The 24490-nt window shown below is 43.8% G+C and overlaps 1 protein-coding gene across 10 annotated transcripts in view; it reads right to left on the bottom strand.

Moving 5' to 3' along the window:
- ANK1 (ankyrin 1) overlaps positions 1 to 24490 on the bottom strand; it is a 460733-nt gene that overhangs the window by 113663 nt on the left and 322580 nt on the right. For 9 of the 10 annotated variants that reach the window (XM_068274645.1, XM_068274649.1, XM_068274646.1 and 6 more), the window contains 12 exons: positions 23137 to 23235; positions 21366 to 21464; positions 21002 to 21094; positions 17361 to 17433; positions 15193 to 15216; positions 11779 to 11869; positions 11612 to 11693; positions 10814 to 10911; positions 8609 to 8833; positions 4490 to 4644; positions 3368 to 3579; positions 3057 to 3261 (listed from right to left, as the gene is read on the bottom strand). In XM_068274645.1, the coding sequence (XP_068130746.1) occupies positions 3057 to 3261; positions 3368 to 3579; positions 4490 to 4644; positions 8609 to 8833; positions 10814 to 10911; positions 11612 to 11693; positions 11779 to 11869; positions 15193 to 15216; positions 17361 to 17433; positions 21002 to 21094; positions 21366 to 21464; positions 23137 to 23235 (1456 nt within the window). The remainder of the gene's footprint in view (positions 1 to 3056; positions 3262 to 3367; positions 3580 to 4489; positions 4645 to 8608; positions 8834 to 10813; positions 10912 to 11611; positions 11694 to 11778; positions 11870 to 15192; positions 15217 to 17360; positions 17434 to 21001; positions 21095 to 21365; positions 21465 to 23136; positions 23236 to 24490) is intronic. The other variant, XM_068274648.1, reaches the window with a different exon arrangement.

Genomic DNA, 24490 nt, shown 5'->3' with positions numbered 1-24490 from the left:
GCGGGATTCTGTGACGTCCAGTCATTTTTGGGGCAAAACTGGTCCCCAGAGACACTGTACAGTCACGGGCACGTACAGCTGTGGAGGTTGCGTCTATTGTCAGTATCTGCAGGTTGGCAGGTCTGTAGTGTTACCAAATGGACGACAGTGGAACTTAAGACACTTTGTTAACTGCAATACAGTGGGGGTCATCTATCTACTGTATTGTAGGTGTGGGTGTTTTTACATTGGCAAAACATCAAGAGCTTTCAAGGAAAGGATTAAGAACCACGTGGGTGACATTGCAAACTGCAACTTTAAATCTCCCATCTCCAGACATGTACATCTGGAACATAGAGGAGATTCCAGCTTCATTAAGTTTGTGGGTTTGGACAGGATACATGCACACCCTCGAGGTGGTGACATTGACAGAGCCCTCTTACAGTTGGAATCCCGTTGGATTTTCAATCTTAATGCCACGGTACCAAAAGGCCTGAATGATAGTATCAACTATCGAGTGTTCTTGCCTAAATAACTTCCATAGTTGTCTAATAATATTCTGGAGCCTAGGAAGGGGTTTTTTGTAGCTGTCCTCTGACCCCTTGTTCTCTCCCCCCCCTTCCCACCCAGGACATCCGTTCCTCCCTGTCCTTCCCCATCCCTTTCCCCTCCTTCTCCCTGTCCCCATTCCCCCATTGCCTTATCCTCTGTTCCCCACCCTTTCCTTCCCCATCCATTCTTCTCCCTCCCTTCTTTCCCATTTCTCCCGTCCCCACCCTTACCCTGCATGCACCTCATGTCATCACCTGCGGGGGCCTTTTACACCATTCACCCTCCAACCCTATCCTGCCCCACGCTCCCGTCCCGTGTTCTCTTTTGGCTGTAGCTTTTCAGTCTGGCCAATTTATATGACTGATGGTGGGTCTTGTTGATTATACCCCCACAGTTTCTATCAAAAAAAATTTTCTATATGGGCCGGTCTCTCTCCACCTCCTATATATATTTTGTTACTTATTTTGATGTACGGATGTCCGCGTCCGCGGACATGGTGTGCCCAGCATGTTTTTCTGGGTTGCCATTGTCTGCTCACGCGGATTTCCGTTTTTTGTGAGTTCAAAGTGTCCACTGTCACTTTCGACTATAGATACTATCTCTGTTTCGTAACCGTCCCCGCAGGTGGCCGGATGTGGGCACGGGAATAAATAGGGATGTTTATGGGCATCTGGTACATATATTATATTATTGATTGTATTTGCTGATTCTTTTTAATATTTATTTTTGCGTGTTTTCACGCATCCCTCACCTGGCTGCGGCTGCGCTGTTTGGGTTCGCCCGGTCCCTCCCTCCTCGTCTTCCTCAATGGGCGGCCACTCCTCTGACGCCCTGTGGTAGGGTCATCTGACACCTCCATCATGGCTGTCGATGGAACGCATTTGCGTTCCGGATGTCCGCCGCCCACACGTTGTTTGTGGGCGTGTGTTGGTGACGGGGAGGGAGGGGGGCGGGCGGGGCTGCGCAGTCGCATTCAGTACTTATGGACGCCAGTATGGCGTCCATATACACGTTACCGCTGTCTGCCTTTGAAAAAGCCGCTAGATGCGGCGAAACATGTCAGGCTCTCTCTGACAGCGCTTCCCCCTTCCACACCAGCGGATTCCTGTATCTCTTGGATGATGTAGGGCTGGACATACAGAGCACCTTGGCACTCGTGGCACTCACAAGTCAACAGCTTCATTGCTGTCCGGATCCTCTGACCTAAGGACTGGTAACTATAGGACAAATCTGTCCAGCACATTGCAAGTGCACACACACCCTGCGATTGGGGGATCTACTGTCTGTGTTATTTTGTCCTGGATTTTTCCATCTGCCTGTGATCTATCTGCCAACAGTTTACCCTGCGATTGGGGGACTCTTTCATGCTTAAGTTGTGCACACCATCAGCTGCTTTTCTGTGTTTAAGGCTCTCTTACGGCTTGCTTCATTATATGTCTATGAAGACTGTCATCGCTTGCTGCTGCTTCTCACAAATGAGCGCCTCCCTTGCATGGCTGCTATGAACTTTAACCGCTGATAACCAGCATACTAACATCAATTTTTGCTACCTCTGCTACTCCATTTTTGATCTATTGCCACAAATCTTATCATCTGTTTGCCATTGACACTATAGCCTCACACATCCTACAGCAACTTTACTACCATCTTGCTTTTTGCCAAGTACAGGAATCCGGGAATTTGCCATGTTGGGGACTGCAGCCCCTATTGGTGTTGGAAAGGTGTTGGGAAGTATTTCTATGGGTTTTAGAGGGGGGTTTTAGGGTTTATACTCTGGAGTTTTGTACAATTTTGTATATGTATATTATTTCATTAATAAAGTATTGTCTGTCTTTTTCATGCACCCAAGAGCCAATTCTCATTCATTCCATTAGCTATTCATTTATGTTGGCACGTGCATGAGAAAGACTTCTTCTTTTTTTGATCGATAATAATTGTATGCTTAGGCATGGTTTAGGTATTACCCTATTTTGACGCCACCCTTGATTTTGAGAGATTTTTATATTTATTTAAATACCAATTTATCAATTTTGGGTAGAAACATTGTGTACTGGGGGAGGAGCCTTCTGTATACATTTTAGGCTTTGTCAATATATATTAATGTAAAAACACTTAGCAAGAGGTAAGACCAGCTCCCTATTAGAGGGAAGGTAACACACCAGGGACATACGTATTGTAACGCTGCCGGTGAGTTGGACGTAGGGTGAGATGAATGACAGCTCAGATTCCTGGCGGCGTTCCCCCTCCGGGTCATAGCAATTTGGAGGGAGATGTAATAAACCCTGAATTACCCATGCGTGGGCCATGGAGTACCATTACTGCTATAGCAGCGCCCAGCTCAGGCGCCACACGGCCCGCGCATGGCTACGTAAGCACCTGCTTCATACTAGGGGCCGCAATACAGCAATGTCTCACTTACAGGCAGGAGGCAGGTCAGTCATGGACATGTATTAAACTGACAGAGGGTTTACACTAGGCAAAAAGTTGCTTATTTAGCCATTCATCTTAGCAGAACTTTTCCGTACCTGTTACGCTGCAAAGCAGCCTCAGACTGGTGGTATCTCCTTCCCCATTGTCTCTGGGATTGTCCTTCCAAGATGGTGGTAAGGGTATGCGCAGCCCTATCGGCCGATGAAACTTCCTCCGTCGCGGTTCCACAGTGACAATGGGCCCAAATGTTGCTTGGTTGCCTAGCAATCGGGACACTAACTCATCTGGCACGGATTGAGCCTGACAAAATAGGAGAATTAATTTGCTAAATCCTCCTTGTTGTATTTCAGTACATAATGTAACAACAACACTCCACAGACACAAAGACTATGCACAGAGCACTTACTTGTAGCGACAGCTTTACTTTCTTGGTGACAGCTGTTGGGGGGAAGGTGGCTTGAACCAGGGGTACTAGCCGGCTTTTAAGGAGTCCCCCTTCAGGCCCTATGAGTTCGCAGTCCTGACACACCCGGGACATAACCACAAAGTAGAGCGGGAAATCAGTGGTGACAATACGGCAAAGGCGCTTCTTGTGTAACTCCTCTTCACTCTCCAGTTCTGTAAAAGAGTCATGCAAAGTTAGAGCTGAATTGATACTGCCAATATGATACCAGCCTCAGAAACCAAATACATGCCTGGTTTTTAGAATTTAACCCTTTAGCAGTCAAATTATTTAGACGCTTGCAAGTGTTCCAGGCCAATTTATTTTAGCCCTTTTTTTATTTCTCATTTGTTACATCTTCTTGCTACTAATTAGTACTGCTGTAATGTGTATTTATGGCCACTTGCCACTAGGGGGCAGTGTGAGACAATAATGAAGGACTTCTGCTTTCAGTTTCTATAATTTCTGCTAAAAGAGAGAGATCAAAGCATTCCAAGAATTTACAGCACAATGAGTTCTGCCGACTGAGGTCAAAAGCAGTGCATTTATCTCAAACGAGGTAACTCTATTGAAGCTGCTAATGGGTTAAAGAGGAACTGTAGTATAACGTAATTAACAACGTCGCTCTCTCTTTTTTTTTTTTTTACAATATCATTTGTAAATTATTTAGTCAGTGTTTGCCCATTGTAAAAGCTTTCCTCTCCCTGATTTACATTCTGACATTTATCACAGGTGGCGACACCTTTAGTCCTGTCAGGGGATCTCTGCAGAATGTTTGTTTACTGAGAGTTCTAAAGCCAGTAGAGAATATACCTTGCCTCCCAGAATGCTCTGGGAGGAGAAGTTCACATACCTAGAGAGCCTAGGCTAAGCATCACTAGGAGGATGGTGCTACATAACAATATACAGCAATATATAGCTATAGGAACGGTTTTTCATCCTGAAACCAGGAAAATTACTGTAAAATTGGGTATTCTGAATAATTTACTGCATTCTACTATATGTCACTACATCACCTAGTTAATTTTGTATTACAAACATTTTTATTAACCATCGTTTAATAATAATTTGATCATTGCTATGTACCTTCATCCATGCCACTCAGTGCTTCTTCCAAATATTCCTTCCCGTAGCGGTTCTGGTGTTCCTTCCACACTGAGCCATTGTCACTGCGCAGCACCACCAGCTCACGGTCACCTCTCCCCACAGATGAAAAGTGGGGGATCTCTACCACCACTGGGCTGCAGCAGAGGAAAGGCATAACACACTTTATAAACTACAACAGCAGCAATGGGGTACGGACCCCAAAATTATTATTATTATTTAGTATTTATATAGCGCCGACATATTACGCAGCGCTGCACAGTGTATATATATATATATATATATATATATATATATATATATATATATATATATATATATATATATATATATATATATCTTGTCACTAACTGTCCCTCAAAGGAGCTCACAATCTAATCCCTACCATTGCCATATGACTATATTATGCAGTGTAAGTACTGTAGTCTAGGGCCAATTTTAGCGGGAGCCAATTAACTTATCTGTATGCTTTTGGAATGTGGGAGGAAACCGGAGTGCCCGGAGGAAACCCACACAGACACTGAGAGAACATACAAACTCTTTGCAGATAGCAGGGCTGTGGAGTCGGAGTCGTGGAGTCGGAGTCGTGGAGTCGGGCAATTTTGGGTGCCTGGAGTCGGAGTCGGAGTCGGGAAAAAATGCACCGACTCCGACTCCTAATGAATTTGTAACTGTAATTAAAATAAAAAATATGATAAAATGTTATATTTCTCAGATAATAGTCATTAAAAATAATGTATATATACAGTAATAGCTGTGCTTAGTCCACAAACATGAAATAAACCAATCAAAATTAGTTACTTGTGCTGCTTCAATAAAGCAGTCCCCGTATTTTTAAGGTCAGATATACATATCTGATTGTGACTGTATATATGATGTGTACACAGGAATCTCTTATATATACTAAATAACATCTATGCTGTAAGAATAAAGCCTGATGTGTAGCTGTGTCACTAATAGAGATGGTCAACGAGATGGAAATAATTCTGCATTGATGCTGATTTATGCAAATGTATGCACTCCCTTTGCTGATGAAATTTGATATGTTAATAAAATTTGGTTTGGTGACTACAAATTAAAGGGTAACTGAGACGGATGAAAAGTAAAGTTTTATACATACCTGGGGCTTCCTCCAGCCCCCTTTAGGCTAATCAGTCCCTCACTGTCCTCCACCACCCGGATCTTCTGCTATGAGTCCTGGTAATTCAGCCAGTCAGCGCTGTCCGGCCGCATGCCGCTCCCACAGCCAGGAACATTCTGCACCTGCGCAATAGTGCTGCACAGGTGTAGTATGCTCCTGGCGGCGGAGTGTGTGCATGCGCACTACGCCTGACTGGCTCAAGTACCTGGACTCATAGCAGAAGATCCAGGTGGTGGAGGAGGACAACGAGGGATTGATTATTCTGAAGGCAGCTGGAGGAAGCCCCAGGTATGTATAAAACTTTAATTTCATCTGTTTCAGGTTTACTTTGTTACACAGTAGTACTATACTCTACATATGCACTCCCCACAGAGCTGCAGGGAATCCACTGAGAATGCTGTGCACATTGAACACAGAGGTGTTGTCTGTTTACAATCTCCTCATTCCCCTGCAGAGTACCTGCACATCACTCTTACATGTTCCCACACTTACATTGCCTAGGGCCTGATAGATGTTCTTTGTTCCGGTTTGCACCTTTTACAAGTACTCTTACCAAGGACTAGTTTTAGTCTAAAGGGAATAAATATAGTAGTCTACATATCCTTCTCACTTCAGTTGTCTTGTAAAATTCCTAAGTGTTGGCAGTTAAGAGACGAATTTCATGTTACATACTTTTAATCAACAAAATTGTAATATGCAAATTAGAGGAGTCGGAGTCGTGGAGTCGGAGTCGGTGGAATTCTAAACTGAGGAGTCGGAGTCGGAGTCGGTGGATTTTTGGACCGACTCCACAGCCCTGGCAGATAGTGCCCTGGCTGGGATTCGAACCAGGGACCCAGCGCTGCAAGGCGAGAGAGCTAACCACTACGCCACCGTGCTCCCCAAAATGATGTTATAGGAAAACCAAAGTGTAACGAAAACAATATAACATAATTTGTGGAAGCTAAAAATTAAAAAAACATAATATGAAAGGACCAGGAAAAATAAACAAAGGGAAATTCAGAGGTGTCACTTGGTTTAGTAGTCAAAGAACAACCTGGGCGCTCACTGTGGTGTTGGCAAAGCTGAATGCAGTGCAAAGCTAAGCAAGCGTACTCACACACTGCTAAGAACAGAACAGTGGGACTGTGAGCAACATTCCATAAATACATTGTATGTAATAATGATTGTAAATATCATAGTTTGGAGGGATTTTTGTTGATTTTATGTTTCTATTTCAAACAAGATTTTATGTTTATATTGAATCTAATGTCGTCTGATATTACAGCTCTTGGCTTTAGCCTCTTTTACAATTTGCCTCCATCTCCCCATTTTGGTATTTTTCACCATTCCCTGATCCTAATCTTGGCTAGGTCTGCTGTTATGCCATCCCTCCACTTTGCAAGTGGTCCTCCCTTTCTACCTGTTGAGTACCACCTTGCTTTCAGGATTTGTTTTAGGCATATTTGCTTCTTCCGTTCTTTCCCCATGTTGCAGCTGTATACATGTAATTAATGTACCTGGAAACTTAGGGGCAGGGCAAAGCCGAAAAACAGCTCACCCTGCGCCTGGTGAAAAAAAAAAAATCTTATATTTTTATTTTCAGTTATATAGCTTTTTTTTTTTTTTTTTTTTTTTCTAACCTTGCATCAGTCTCTCATATTTGCAATTTACAAATTGCAATTTGTATTTTAAATGATGAAACAGAGCAGAGCTAATGAACCTTTGAACTTCCTAGCAGTAAAACCTTTAATAAACAAGAACTAGTGAGAGACAGGTTGAGATAAGTGCTTCAGAAAACAGCACTGTAGTTGACCAAGTTTGGTGGAGAGCTCAGAGAAGCTCTTTTGCATAGATAGCAACTGAAGTTTCTTAACTTTTCCTGTACTGGAAACAATAGTAATAAGCACATTAATAAAAATCACTAGGATAAGGAGACAGTATAACGAGTGTCAGTGTAATGGGTGGTAGTGAAATAAACAGCATCACCTACTTTTAAAGACCATGCCTACTGCAAAATAAATGCAGGGGTTCCTCGAGATCAAAAAATTGTTTGCAGGGGTTCAGTATGAGCCAAAGGTTATTTGCTGGGTTCCTCCAGGGTAAAAAGGTTTAGAAAGGCTGCTCTAGAGATCAGATACTACCCCTTGATTCTAGACTCTAACATCTTAACTATTACAAATATTATCCTTATTGAAGAAATAGAGAGGTGGCTGGCACTTAATGCAGGCCAGACAGATTTACACTGGATAGGAAGTAACACTGTGCTCTCTGCCGACAAGAATTCCAATATACCGGAAAAAGAGAGGATTAGGCTGGGCACCAGTGTTGAATTTTCTTCAGTGCTTTTTAATCCATAAGGTACATACAGTACAGGCAATATAGGAAGTGAGCAAGAGGTCTGACAGCCGTTTCATGTCTCTCCCCACTTCGTCAAAGCCTCCGACGAAGCGAGAAGACCTGTGAAACGGCTGTAAGACCACTTGTTTACTTCCTGCATTGCCTGTACTATATGTACCTTATGGATTAAAAAGCACCAAAGAAAATACAACACTGGTGCCTAGCCTAATTCTCTCTTTTACTGGTATAAAAATATATAACCGTATGTACTGTAACATATGGGAACGTTTATTAAATCTTTTAGGACCTTTTTACAAAAAAAAAAAAACAAAAGGTATGAGTTTCTAGAAGTTCTTATCCTGTGGCTAACCTGTTGAAACCTAGGGTCAAATATGACTATATATTCTGCATGAAATGAATATTTGCAACAGATTCAACATGTTGGCTTAAAATGTACTCATGTCAACATTGGCATTGGATGACTGCAACAATTTTCAATCAACTTTATAAACACCATTAATAATGACCATGAACGTGAACAAAACCAAGTAAACCAATGTGCCTGGACTCATGAAGAAAAGTTGTTAGAAGACTCACTGGCCTCTCCACTTCTGTATTACAGCAATAATGGCATGTCTCACCTGAGGAACTGGGCTCCAGTGGGACCCAGGGCAATAATTCTGCTGGTCAGCCCCTCTTCCTCCCCTAGTGGTGGTGGGTTATTAAGCTTTTGTGGTTTCACGAGGCGGCACGTTATTCGTGTAGGAGCGGCACAAGTTCTCGGTGGGATAATCACCCGTAGACCATTATGACGGCTTCCACGCATCGAGCCGCCTCGGGCATCTACCATAAAACTAACCAAAAACCTGCAAAGAAAAAGAAATGATCTGATTGTTACTGCCACATAGATGTCACAGACCACACAGGATAAATCATAATCAGCCTTCTATTCATTCAACACACAAGAGCATTAGCAGCCTGACAGTATGTTCACAGTATGGCAGCAGAAACGCAACAGATTGGGAGTGCGGAGCCAAACGTTTTCCACACGTAGTGTGAAGCATACAGTCAATAAAAACTATGCCAGTATACATTATATATTTTTTCAGTTTAATGTACCTGTGCCAGAATTTTTGATACATTACAACAAAGGTTTGCTTTAGTATCAGTAATTTTCAAAAGAAAGTAATATTGACACCAGGATTACACATATACAGTCAGAGTTATGGTTGCTTAAATTACACTTGAAGTGAGAGGGATATGGAGGCTGCCATATTGATTTCCGTTTAAACATTACCCGTTACCTGGAAGTCCTGCTGATCTTTCATGCATCAGTAATTTCTGAAAACACACATGAAACAAACATGTGGATAATCCAGTCAGTTAAGCATCTGATCTGAGGCGTAGCTCAGGTGTTCAGCGCCCGGGTCCGCACCTGGACAAAATGTGCGTGGCCACACATCAGAATGTGGGCGTGGTCATGGGTGATGTCAAATGTACAAATGCTGTTTAGATAGCCAAATGTGCCCCCTTCTGTTCTGATAGCCACATGTGCCACCCTTCAAATAGCCAAATGTGCCCCCCTTTAAATAGCCAGGTGTGCTCCCTTACAGATAGCCAAATGTGCCCTCCTTCCCCAATTTAGATAGTGAGGTGTGCCCTCCTATAAATAGCCAAATGTGCCCCCCTTTAAATAGTCAGGAGTGCTCCCTTACAGATAGCCAAATGTGCCCCCCCCTCTCCCCAATTTAGATAGTGAGGTGTGCCCTCCTAAAAATAGCCAAATGTGCCCCCCTTTAGATAGCCAGACGTGCTCCACTTTTTCTGCTGCTGTTAACGCTTCTGCACTCCTCTGTAGAGACAGGAAGAGAAGCAGGGGCACCTCGGGCAGCCAGCGAGCCGCCTCTCATGCATGTGGAGATGCAGCGGCTATGCTGAGCCCCCTTACTGTGCTGTGCCCAGGGACATGTGTTCCCCCATGCCCACCCATAGCTACGCCTCTGGTTTGTTCAGGGTCTATAGCTAAAAACATTAAAAGCAGAGGACTGGCAGGAGTGCCAGGCAATTTGCATTGTTTAAAAGGAAATAAATTTTCAGCCTCCATATGTATCTCACTTCAGATGTCTTTTAATAGGATGAGTCAAGTCTTCAATAGTGTGAAAACTTTCAAACTCCACTCAATCACCACTTACTCCACATATGTTGCAGGGACTCAAACCAGTAAGGGATAGATTCCAGATGAAGCAAGGTACAAATCCACACCTGGATATGTTGCAAGTTGCTATTATTTTATATCATATCACAGTAACAGCATGCACAACATTTCAGTCATCAAGACCTTCATCAAGTGCTTAGTACAAGGTGAACAGAGGTGCCAAAAGAATAAAAAGATAAAAGTTTTAAAACATGTGGAGGCAGTGGTGGTCTTACCTTCTCCAAGTAGACACAAAAACGTATCAATGTTTAAAACATAGAAAATGTATTGATACACTCCAAGGTTCTTTGCAACGCGTTTCGCAGGTATGACCCTGCTTCATCAGGCAATGAGGTAGGAGTATATGGAAAATGCAGGTCTCAGCCTGGGCCTCTGTGAGTGCTTGATGAAGGTCTTGACGACCGAAATGTTGTGCATGCTGTTGCCGTGATATGATATATAGTAAAAGCAACTTGCAACATATTTAGGTGGAGTCCCAATTCTTTCTTCATGTGGAAGCATAATTCAGTTCAATTGCAACACTTTGTTCTTGTCGCATATATTATAGTCATTATTATATTATTATACCATTATTATATCACCCAGAACACAAGACTAGTTGGCTATGAAGTTTTGCACTGTGATCACTCACCCTGTGTGGACTGGACTTGCCACAGGACTGATGTTATCTGAAGTCTCAGTCGCCGGACTGCTCGGGATACCAGATTCATCATCTATCTCTCTAGACGACTGAAGGAAGAAGACCACATTTATCAGACATCATTTTTTAATTTCCATGTCATGACTAAAGGATGGCCAATGAGATGCTTGGCTTTTATGCAAATTATGCAGCTTGGAATTGGGCCAGAAAATGCAAGTCCTGTCACTTTTGAGTGGCCTAATTCCAAGTTAATGCAGTCCCAAACTCTTGCGCTTGCGTTTTACAGCACTGGGAAGGGAGGGGGGGTGACGTGGGTGATCTGAGGTTGCTGCTGCAGTGGGTCTCTATTACCTCACAAGGGGCCGACTTATACACAAGTGACACAGCCAACCACGGGAGGGAAAACAGCTCGCATGCATTTGCTCTGCCCCCATTGCACGTGTGCAAACTTAATTACGCGGCGCAGTGTGGTGCCGAAGGGGATATAAGTGATGAACTTAGCCTGACACTATGCGGGTGTAGGTAACCTAGGCTGTGGTCAAAGTGTCAGACATAGTCTGTCACTTTGATCTAAAGGGGCTGACGTCATTCCGAACAAGATCCAGCAAAGCCGCATCGAGTGGTAGCCATTATGCTCCTTGCCAAACTATGTCCAACATCATAGCTGAAGGGGAAAATCCAATGTCGGACCAAGTCCAACATTGGATTGGAAAGGGTTACGTAAAACCATGTCTAGAATCCCATAGAGTAAAATAGATATTGCCACTTCTGTGTAATTGTAGTATTTACCGGTTCATCTTCTTCCTTTTTCATCTCAACTGTTTCTGGGGTGACTCTAGGTATTCTGGGTATTCCAGGTGACCCTTCTCGACTGGATTAAGAAAACACATTTGCCTTAAGTTAGATCAATTGAAAATAAAAGCCACGACAGGAAGATATCACACAATTCTACTTACCCATGCTCAGGTTTAGATAAAAATTCCATATCTGTATCTTCATCTGGCTCTCTGGGCCTCGGAGGCAGTCTGAAATCTGGAGGCTCCTCCCCTGAGGAACAATATAGAGGTGGAAAAAAGACAATGCACAGAGTGGTATGTACAAATAAAACGCCTATGTGAGTCACATACAGACAGGACAGCCTTTATCTAAGACAAAAGCAATGTGCAAAACACTGCAACCCAAGGTAGCCAACTCGACTCCACTTATCATCCACCAGACGGCACTCAATTTCTCAGAACTGTTGACTGGCCCTTGTAGGAGACTACCCATTGCTTTTGAGGTGATGCTGTTAAATAAAGGCCTTTAACATATTCACTCTCCAAACTGTGCTTGGCATCTGGCTTCATAAAAACATGTAGAATTAACGCAAACTGTTAACAGATACTCAAAAACATGCACACACGCACGTGCAAACTACACACACAAACAAACAAAGCACAGGTATCTGCTACATCTGCAGCAATGACTCACATAGAAGTGAAAGCAGCTCGTAGCATAGCATTATGTTAATGAGATGCATATTCATGTTAATGACCCTACAGGATGATTTACTTCATATTACAGATAAAGCAGTGAGCAGTGTCATCTAATGAAGTTTCATTCTTTTACTAATCTCATTCTCATAGTCCTTGCTAATGGAAACAAGAAATATTGATGCAGCTAAAAATACTACAGAGACCATAAAAAAACTATAAAGATAGGATGAAAGACAGATTTGAATACAGAAATATTATTAAAACAAGACTTATTCAATAATTAACAAGGGGCGATGATATTAACTTAGTAAATAGATGGAATGAACAAACAAGACCTAAAGCAACATCTATTATAATGTACTTCTGTATAGGAGGCGAATCTGATTTATTTCTACACTCTTTTATTCTCACTGCCAAATTCAGCGCAAGGAAAACTGGATCAAAACTGATGCAAGTCTTGATTTGAATATTTGTTCTGTGTTTGCACCATGTGAAAAAAAGCGGTGCGGTCAGATTTGGGCACAGGGTGCAGCTAAAAGTTGGCTCATCTTGATCTATCTATACTCCTGCCCTTGTTCTAATCTACCATATATACTCGACTATAAGTTTAGAAATGTAGGTCTGACTCACTATATAAAAGTATAGGGGCCGACTTATACACGAGTCAAGAGCAACACAATGAGCCCACTCAGTAATGTGTGTACTATTACTGACATTCCCATTTGCAGCAATTTACTCAGCGGTAAGTGACATAAAAAAAAGCATGGCTGCCTTTTATCGGGAACAACTTTTTGTTTTTGCTTGGATTGGGCAAATACGGTATTGAAAACGTCTCCTTTGAGAAAACTTAAGCAGAAAAGTTAATTGAAATCAGGACTTGGGTAAGTAATAGGTAAGGAGGGATAATTCATGAGAAAAGTTCTGTGAAGCAGCCCACAGACACTAGTGTGCCAAGAACACTAATCCTATTTTTATGCCCTTCAATATATTTCTATTCTTATTTGTAATTGAGAGGCCAATAATGCTTGGTAATGGCTTAACATGTTTACTAGTAGAAGTGCTTGAAATGTAAATAAATGGTAATTACATTTAATTGAAAACCTAATTACTTGTCTTTACAAGTTGCTGTAAATAATCAACATCCCATTATCAGTTTCCAGAGCTGCAAAGAGGTGCTAAGTGTGACATCCAAGCAAAGGAGGACTTTAATGTATTCTATCAGGATGGTTTATAGAAGGCGGTGACCCTAGGACAACTGCCTTGTTCAGGACCCCCTTCCATGTGCTGCCTCTATCTGTGTACAGCAGCTCCCTTCTTCAATGTAAAACAACCTCTCTCGTTCTTGTACATCCCACCATGCACTGCAGCCCTCATCCACCTACACAAACCCCGTTGTGTGCAGCAGCACTATCTAATGTGAAGCTACCCATTCCATGTGCAACCAGCCCCTATGGCATGAACCACCTTTCTATTTCATTAGCCCTTCTCCCCATCCATGGAAAGAGCCTCCATCTTCTATGTGCACAAATGGCTGAGGTGGGCGATAACAACCGCCTTAGCCGACAATCAGGCATGTCTACGGCCCATGATGATCCCCGACGCCCAACCGATGAGCGATCCGCTGGTCGGATCTACTCAACCCCAGCAACGCCGATCCCCTAGCTGATTCCATTGTTTGCACCGCTCACCTGCCATGTGACGTTACCCACGTGCCTCTTGCCGTTTCTCTATCGCCCTCCACATAGCAACACATTGTGTTGTCAGCTAACATGCGTGTGCAGGCCGGCCAAGCGATGTCGGCCAATAAAAGAAAAAAAGGAACACAGCCTAGTTATTTGTGTGATAGGCACTGAACATACACATGTCTATGTCATCATGTCACCTTGGGTATCCTTTAAGTTTCAATATTTATTTCTAAATATCTGACATTTATCAGACACAAAATGCCCAACGTATGGACATCATTAGAATTTCCACCAATCAACAATGGCTTAGAAAATTCTCACTTTTTCATTCTATAAAGATCCAGTAAGAACAACAGCCGGAGCACCAACTCATGCAATTTGGGTTTAATGGCAGTCACATAGGCATACAGGCAATCCAGCAAAGGTGATAGGGAGAGAGAGATACCGGCCTTACAGCCGTTTCACGGCAACTGCCGCTTCTTCAGAGACCAGAAGTATACTTCTGGTCTCTGAAGAAGCGGCAGTTGCCGTGAAACGGCTGTAAGGCCGGTATCTCTCTCTCCCTATCACCTTTGCTGGATTGCCTGTATGCCTATGTGACTGCCATTAAACCCAAATTGCATGAGTTGGTGCTCCGGCTGTTGTTCTTACTGGATGTTACATATGTGTGGAACGTGAGCACGACCATCAGTGGTAGGCTATCCATAGTGTTCGTCTGTTGGAAGCACCTGGTGCCCATCTATCTTTTATCTACCCCACTTCATTCTATAAAGAGTTCCGAGTGTCTGCATGGTGATCGTATTATGACAAAACAGAAAACCGGCACTTGACTTTATCTGTAATAATGTTGTATTAAAATACAATTGAATCACTGATGCCTGAATTACCTGCTAATGAAGTGGTGATTTGTGGTTGATTTAAGTTGGAAACGTAAGATTAATAACTGCCGTATAAAAGCTATGTGAAGAAATTTAATGAGATGCGTATCTATTAAATGCTTTGCATCCCTGTAATGCAATAATAATGGACAATTAGCACTACCATGGGCACCTTTATGTGATGAGAAGTTAATAGAGTAGTTAATAGATCGGTTATTAGATGTCAATGACATGCTTTGGTTTGGGGCAGCTGAGATGAGACTAATGGTATGAAGGACTGGAATGACCAGCTTGAGGTTTGTAGGGGGATCAAAAACGGTCACGGTTCCTACCATGTAGAGGCAGGTGGGGGGTTCCTAGAAAGTAAGAAGAGCCACAATTTTATCCAAGGCCCAATTCCAAGGTAAACTGAGGAGGAGCAGATTCTGAGGTAAGGTAGTAACAGGAGGGGGATCCATTATAGGGGAATACACAGTGACACAGGAAGACAACGGAGGAGGAGCAGATTGTGAGGTGAGGTAGTAACAGGAGGGAGAACCACTATAGGAAAATACACAGTGACACAGGAAGAAGGAACGGTGTTAGGAAACCACAGCCTGTGAACCTCCAACAATTAAAGTAGAACACCGACCAAAACTTGTGTTTTTAATTTTGGGCTTTAGATGGAAAAGCCAACCAAAACCCCTTTTCAGCAGTGTGGGGAAAGAAGTTGTAAACTTTATCAAGTTTTTATTCTGGTTTGTGTTAGGGCTGGTTCAGACGGGCGTTTTTGTGGCGTTTAATGCAGCGTTTCAGACGCAGCGGTTTTTGGGATCTACCGCCATCCCATGCAAGTGAATGGGAGCGTTTAGAGCTGGCTTTTGCAGGCTTTCGTGAAAGCCTGGCGGTAGATCCCGGTGTTGCTTCTAGTCTCGAAAGCAACATGCTGCTTTCAGAGGCGGTAAACACCAGGAAACAATAGCAGAGACCAGAACTGCTAGCCTTGAACGCTTCCCAAAAGCCTTCAAAAGCTAGCTTTTGAACGCGACGCCAAGCAAAAGCTCAGCAGACGCCCGTGTGAACCAGCCCTTACTGGTGGAGATTCATTCACTTCCTGTTTCTGGCAACAACCTTTTATGAGTCAGAGAGAAACAGAGAAAAACAAAACCTTGACAGAGTTTCAGCCCTTCCTCCTTCTATCCAAAATGAAATTTAAAGTTTTGGGTGGCGTTCCACTTTAATTTTATGCATCTAAAGATTTCACTCACTTCCAGCAAGGCATTCTATTGAAAATGGCGCAAGTCGTCCCTTTATTGATAGCTGCAGTCAGAATTCACTCGGTTAACATTTTAAATGAAAACGTTCATCTGACAGATGGTTGGGTGTTGAATAAAGCTGGCCGATGTGGCCGAAAGATAGATCCCTCTGAGATCCTAAACTGATCAAAGAGAGATCTGATTTGATCGAATCCCACACAGATTTTTAATAGATTCCAGCCTGAGATCTAATAAAAATCTATCTAACCACAGCACTGAACTGTTTGATGCAGTGCAACGCCACGGGCCACCGATCTGCCACCGCTCGACCTACCAGCCACCGATGAAAATCTTCTGCCTGGTATGATTGACTGATTGTATTGATTCAGATAAAAAAAAACGGTTGATTGAGCAAGCATGCTGGGGCATGTATTTCTAGCAGATTCGATTGAATGATCAAATCATCCAGATATCGATGGCAGAGATGGATTAAGATGTAATGGGGCCCTAGGCAAAGTAGCAGATTTGGGGCCCTTTTGGTAAGCTGTAGTGGAGAGAGGTCAAAGAAGGTGGCAGGTTGACACCCACTAGACCCCAAGAAACTTACCAGGTTGCCTGGTGGATAATCCTGCTCTGATGGATGGGAGAAATCACAGAGTCTATGGCCACCTTAAGGGTAATAGACAGCTTACTGAAGGTGGCCATACATCAGAAGATGTATGGGCAGATCAAGCACGAGACAGATCGCTCTCAGATTGAAGCAGCAGGGGGTCCATCGGTTGATGAAGTATCAAACATCATTACCATTGCCTATCCGATTCAGCACTTGTGGCTGAGATTTTCCAGAATGTCCGATCTATCCTTTTTGACCCACTTTGGCCCATATTATATCAATCGAAACATCAATTGGGCGGAAATTTTGCTGTACCAATTTGATCGGCCCGAAAAATCGTCAGACGTATAACCACTTTTAGCAACTCTCAAAAAACATTAAGTGTTGTGATAAATGTGTTACGCAACCAATATCAATAAACTTGCGGCATTGCCAATAGACAGCTGAGACACAAGTGAAACATATTCACATATGAGTTCTGAATGCTATTTAAGACTTACACATCCCAGCATTCCCTTTCTAGCTCCTGGCCAGTGGGACAAGCTAGGATGTATAGTTCCACATCATTAGGCCGGCCACAGGCTGTCCTATACTGGAGGAGAGGAGTAAAGGAATACATTTGTTATGTAGGAGGCGAAAAAGTAACGCTCACCTTCATCCTCGGACACATCCAACATCTCGTCCACTGTTTCAGGAAAGCTCATCCTGTGCCTTTCGTTGGCTAGCTGTGAGAGAGACAAAGTCACACACCGACCTCACCCAACTACACCTTCTGCCCAGCTGACTCCTGATACCTCCACCATCAACTCTTCTATTTTACCAACCAACATGCTTTTAGCTTAGAAGGTCTCCACTATGTGTGCAAGCTACATTATTGTCTAAATGAACTTTAGCTTAAAAAACAGAAACCGCAGTCATTAACCCTTTAGCAGCCAATTTAGAGGCTTGCATGTGCACAAATTTTCATTTCTTATTTGTTACTTTTCCCTGCTTCTAATTAGTACTGCTGTAATGTGTATTCATGTCCACTTGTCACAATTATTAGGTCCCTCTTGTACCTCATGTCCTCCTAGTGTCTCACGTGTACCTCTTGTTTGCCCCATATACCCCTTGGATACCCCTTGTACCTTTATTGTCTCCCTCTGACCTCCTCTGTCCTCTTGTATCCACGTGTCCTGTTCTGTCTTCCTCTGACCCCCTTGTGTCCCCCTATGTCCTCCTCTGTTCCCCTGTATACCTTTTGTAACTTTAGTGCCCACTTGTGTCCCCCTCTATCCTCCTATATTCCCAGTGTCCCTGTGTCTTCCTCTGACCCCGTGTCCTCCTCTGTCCCCCTGTGTCCTTCTCAGTTCCCCATGTCCTCCTCTGACCTCCTCTGTCTCCCCAGATGTGAAGCTGTGCTATGTTCTCGAGCGCAGCTCCAGCGCGCTATGGGAAAGAACTATGGCAACTTGAACGACTGTCCTTATACTGGTGCTGATGGTCACAAAGGTGGGACCATAGCTCCATTATTGGGGCCAATCACTACACTCTCTGAGTAGCAGATACCAATCAGGTGTCAGTGGGCGTTGTTCCTTAAAAAACAAAGGAACAATGCCCACTGACACGATAGGTAACTGCTACGAAGAGGGACAGAGGAGTACAGGTATGTACGGTACTTGTGGGGGGATGCCAGGCACTAGTCCGAATTTTATTATTCAGACCATAAGATGAACTGACTTTTTTCCTACCACTTTTTGGGGATCTTGATCTTATCACGCGAACGACAGTCTGTACACACGCCCGATTTAGCGGGCGAACGACTGAACGACGGGTCGTTCAAACGACCCATCGTTCGCAAATAACGGACGTGTGTATGGGCCTCAATGGTCTGAAAAATACAGTAATATTTAGCAGGTCTTTCTGGAGATAGCATTGCTGACATCAGGGTCCTTATTCAATTCACTTTTCTTCTAGGTGATATATTTTTTACACCTTATCAATAAAATTCCTTTTAGGCTATCAGCAAGCAAGAGAATTTTCCCTAATTATGTTGATGGTGCTACTTACTTTTTGGTACTTTTTCAATTGCAGAGTGCTAAAAAGTTATTTATAAACAAAAAATAAAAAAATTATCTCCTAGGAGAAAACTTAAAAGAATAAGTGAATTAAATGAGGGTTTTTAAAGTGAACCTAATCAAACTGGAAAAAAAAGAGTTTTACTTACCTGGAGCTTCTACCAGCCCCCTGCAGACGTCCTGTGCCTGCTCTGTCACTCAACGATCCTCCAGTCCCCCGCCGCGGCTAAGTTTTGGTTTCCACCGACTGGCCAATCGATGTCCACTGCACCTGCACGGCCATGCGCATCCTCACATTGCCGTAAGCACCCTGTGCAGGCACAGTACTCGGCAACACGAGGACGCGCGACTATGGCAGCACAGGAGCAATGGCCATTGAAACATAGCCGCTGCAGAAGACCAGAGGATCGTTGAGTGACGGCGTGGGCACAGGACGTCTGCAGGCGGCTGGTAGAAGCTCCAGGTAAGTACAACTTTTTTTTTTTTTGCAGTTTGATTCCCCCCTAAATCCCCCTTGCGCTCTGTAATCCATCATAAATCACAGCTTCGCTGTGCGGGCTGTGTTTATCTCTTTACTGTCACTCTCGCCGCTCCCCCCGCCTCCTGCATAGCTCCGGTCCCTGCCTGCGTCCCTTCAATCAGTGGCGAGGAAAGAACCGCGGGCGGGGACTGGAGCTCTGCAGGAGGCGGGGGGAGCGGCGAGAGTGACAGTAAAGAGATAAACACAGCCCACTCTGACATGTTTTATGGTGGATTACAGAGTGCAGGGGGGGGGGGGGGGCTTAGGGGGGGGATTGAAATAGCAACAGAGGCTGGGCTCTATAGTCAGACCCAGCCTCTGTATGTGGATTGTATTGTTAGAACCCCGCCCCGGGTTCTCTTTAAAAGGAAATAAATATGGCAGCCTCCATATCCTTCTCACTTCAGGTTCCTTTTAATACTGATCATTTGCTCTGCACACAACTGTTGTAAACAGGGAAGATGATCTGTATTGCAAGCTGTTTCTCCCAGGGGACCTATCTTATTGTCCTGGTTATGATGTGCAAGCTCTGTACTGTAGGCAGAGAATGATGCATCACTACCTTTCATTGTAAGTGACAAACTAAAACCGTTCATACACAACACACATCAGGGATGGTAAATGAGAGATGCAAGTTAAAGCGGACCCAAACCAAACATTTTTTTAATTCAAAATATTTAGTTGCACCACTCTGACACATACAAAGATAAACAATAATTATATATTTATATTATATAAATTTATATAATATAAATAAACAATATAACACTCCTTCAAGCCTTTGAGCATTTCAGTGCATGCTTTTCACCCTTCTCTTTTCATAATTTGGGTTACAGGTTGCATCCATTAGCAATTCCTCCATTGCCGGACACCACCTACTCCACCAGTTTGCCGGATTCTGTCCCGACAATATGAAAGGAAGGGGAGGGGTTCCTCAAATAAATGTAAAATATTTTATATTTGTTATCATGCAGCTGGAAAAAGGCTGCTATTTATTATTATAACTTAGAAAATAGATTTTATTTCTGAAATCTTGTATTTTTAATTTGGGTCCACTTTAAGTTGATGCAGTATTATGCAAATTTTGTATGCAAATGTATGCAGCTTGAACAGGAACCAATCAAATCCTTCTGAGGTAAAATTCAATTGCAAACACGTATGTCGCAAGGACAAGCCCTCTATGTACTAAAAGCATGAACATTTAATTTTCATACATATATTACAAACAGAGTTGGGGTACACAGTTATGGGCACGCCTTCATGAAGTCCTCGTACTCGGGGTATCTAGCATGTATACAGTTGTGGGGGTCCTTGCTGATCCCCCTCCACTTCTCAGTGGAGGGGGATCAGCAAGTTTATTTCCCTGGTACCTTTGTATTCGGTCAGTGTTTGTAAAATTCAATTGGACCATTTTCAAGCTGCATATATTTGCATTAACAATTGGCATAATACTGCAGCAACTTAAAATTATTTGCATCTCATTGACCTACATCTAAACTCCATTGGGACTTCTGTCTCCGTGACCCTCTGTATCTACTTACACAGGGTGTCCATTTTATTTGCTCGGTAAAGTTATTAATAGTTGTGAAATGTGACATGCAAGAAAGTTTTGCCCCACTGTCATTTCTCCCAGCCCACACCCAATTCCAAGTCTCCCACATCACTCACCTCACCCCACAGCTGTCCCCATTACTCAGCTTCCCACTCATCACTCACCTGTATCTGGGGTCCGTCTGTCACCAGACTCAGAACATCTGTCACTGAGATGTATCCTAGTCGCTTTGCAATGGCCAGCGGAGTGATTCCATTCTGCAGAGGTGGAGGGCACAGGAGGGCACAACAGGGTAATGGGGAGAAGAATGGGGCATGAGAGGCGGAGAAAAGGCAGTTGATGGGTGACGAAGCAGAGTGACAGAAGGCATAGCGGGCAACAAGGAGAGAACAGGACAAGGCGATAAAATACAGTGACACTCAAAAGTGACAGGACACAGCAGAACAGTACAGAACTAGAAGACACATTTCTGAGACAGACATGGGACAGGACATACTAACAAGACATAAGGTGACTGGCTGCTCTCACCATGCTAGCCTGGTTGGGACAAGCCCCATTCTTCAACAGAAGGGTGACAATGTCCGTGTGTCCCTGCTGAGCCGCCTGATGGAGAGGGGTGAAGCCCAACTGTAACAACAACAACCAATAAATTAAAACAACGGATTACCACCTCCATTACTGACAAGTTGGTCAGCTAAGTCCAAAAGAAAACAACTCTGTACTGCATTGGTGTAACAATAGCTCCTGTAGGGGGCGCCCGGGAGCATTGAGGGCCCTTCCTCCCCACATTTGCATACAGAGTAGCGCAGGGAGGGTTATATTTACCTGGTTCCAGCAATGGGGCTCTCCATGCATCACAACAGCAGCACTCTCTGCTGCCATTCGCCAGGTTCCCAATCACATGACTCAAATTGATCATGTGATAGGGAGTCAGTGAATGGCTGCATAGTCCACTGTGATGGATGGAGGAGACCAGCAGAACTGGAAGAAGATCCAGGAGGTGGGGGAGGACGGCGAGGGAATGATTTGTCAGATTTTTCACTTGGTAAATGGAGATATTTGTTCAGTCTTATCATCAGTTTCTGCTGATCCAAATTATCTTACCATCTAATTGGTCTAATTACTGCAGAGTGCAAACTACAGCTGACTGAACTATTTCCTTTACACGGATGTAGTAGAACATAGAACAGCTCGTTGGTGAGAGGGTCTGGCTCTTATGAGCTTATAATCCAGGAAGAAATAGGTTAAAGTCACTGGATTACGGAGGAGGCAGTGAGACGTCCGATAGCCGTCATTATTTAATAGAAGATTGCCTGTGGGTTTTCACATTATTTAAATGAGTCTCAATCTCTCAAAAAACGTAATAAACGTACTGAAACGGAAAATGGACATAATAGTTATACACTCAGTTTGACTACAAAAAATCCAGGCTCAGCTGATATTGTGAGAAGATTCAATTAGCTGTCATGGACATAGGCTGGCTTCTTTTTAAAGTTATTATGCCACTGTAGAGATAACCTGACTTACCTGAGGAAGTGGGGGAGTGCACCTGCGAAACTCCTTTTTAATAAATAAATGCCCTTTTATTCGACTTGTTAATATACAAAGTATAAAACTTTTTAGCCACTAATGCTTATCCCTATACAATAAGCCCTTTGCCGCTCCACCTAACAGTGAGCGCATAGGTAGGTGCGAAGGAAAGGGTTCAGACACGACTCCAGAGGTACTTTGAGCTTAAGATGCAGGCCACATGTCTACACTGCCCACCATGGATTTTAGTGGATTTTAGGGTAGTTACAACTTTTTTTTTGTACTTAATATAAATACACCTGAAGCTAGAGGGATATGTAGACTTGGGGCTGACATACCGGTATTTATTTTCTCTTAAAAACAATAGAGATTTCCTGACTGATCTGCGGAGCCTCTGTCTCTGATACTCTTAGCCACAGTCCTTGAACAAGCATGCAGATCAGATGTGTCTGACTGGATTAAGGTGCGATTAATGTCCCAGTTGGGGATCAGGACCCGATTCCCTTGGGCAATATCAATGGGTTGTGTAGCTGACAAGGGGCTGTGTTTTTGGAGGGAGTAAAAAAATAACTAAAGATGAAAATTGGCTCCAACACCAGTTCTCATTCCAGCTCATACTAGTGAGTGGAAACTAGAAATAATCTCAAGTCAGCCTGAAGTGGAACTGAACACAAACCAGAGTCGGATATTGAACAGACACCCAAAATATGAGACTGTGATGACAAACTTAAATCAACGTTCCTAAACGTAGTCAGACTAGAGTCCTCACCTTGGTGGTGGCATTTACATTGGCCTGATGTTGTAGAAGAAACTTCACCAGCTTGATGTTTCCATAGTGACAGGCAACATGCAATGGAGTAAAACCCATCTATGAGAAAGAAAGAGTGAAGGACAAGTAAATACTACGAATACAGGAGTTGCACAACTGCTGCTACATCATTCTGTTGATTTGACAACAGAATTTAGCCTAGTGCTGCCCACAGCTTTTTCTTTTCTTTTACACTTAGAATTTTTTATATTGGATCCAAAACAGATCTTTGTATTGCATCCAATCCCAAAAAAATGAATTTGCCCACTTTGATGATGCTGCAGGGCGGACGCAGCGGCATTAGAGGAACACACCGGGGGACATGTGATTACCGAAGGAGAGGAAGTGATGAACGCGAAATAATGGAGAGCGTCCCTGGGGATCACCGAGAAGATGTCGGGAATGCACTCGCAGGGAAGCTGCGTCCCGCACTCCAGCAACGTCGCATGTGAGTATTTGTAATTGTTGAATGAGCCGGACTCATCCTTACCATTATCCTTAGGCCCCGTTTATCCTTCATCAGTCGGTACGTGGTTTTTTTCTTCTCCACAGCAGTGCATTGTGAGAAAGATTTCAGTTACATTGCATATAGTGGGAACTGTGCCATAGGAAAACATGGACATTACTTTGAAAATCAGTTGTCCTAACTGTTACTAGCTAGTTTTTTATGGATGAATCAGGCTCATTCTTAAAGGGAAGGTTCAGGGAAACCTGTAAAAAAATAAAAATCCCTATCCACTTACCTGGGGCTTCCTCCAGCCCGTGGCAGGCAGGAGGTGCCCTCGCCGCCGCTCCAGAGGCTTCCGGTCGTCTTCGGTGGCCGACCCGACCTGGCCGGCTGCCAGGTCGGGCTCTTCTGCGCTCCAAGGACGGGCTCTTCTGCGTCCCACGCGGGCGCGCTGACGTCATCGGACGTCCTCCGGGCTGTACTGCGCATGCGCAGAACTACTGCGCCTGCTCAATACAGCCCGGAGGACGTCCGATGACGTCAGTGCGCCCGCGTGGGACGCAGAAGAGCCTGTCCTTGGAGCGCAGAAGAGCCCGACCTGGCAGCCGGCCTGGCCAGGTCGGGTCGGCCACCGAAGACGACCGGAAGCCTCTGGAGCGGCGGCGAGGGCACCTCCTGCCTGCCACGGGCTGGAGGAAGCCCCAGGTAAGTGGATAGGGATTTTTATTTTTTTACAGGTTTCCCTGAACCTTTCCTTTAATGCTAGGGAGGTTAAAGGGAACCCGAGGCGATAAACAAGAAAACCAAAAACTTACCTAAGGAGAGGGAAGCCTCTGGATCCTGCAGAAGCTCCTCCCACATCCTCCT

The sequence above is a fragment of the Hyperolius riggenbachi genome, chromosome 3 (genome assembly GCF_040937935.1).
Source record: "Hyperolius riggenbachi isolate aHypRig1 chromosome 3, aHypRig1.pri, whole genome shotgun sequence".
Taxonomy (NCBI): Eukaryota; Metazoa; Chordata; class Amphibia; order Anura; family Hyperoliidae; genus Hyperolius; species Hyperolius riggenbachi.
The sequence above is the reverse complement of the archived record's forward strand: the minus strand, read 5'-3'. Positions and strand labels throughout refer to the sequence as shown.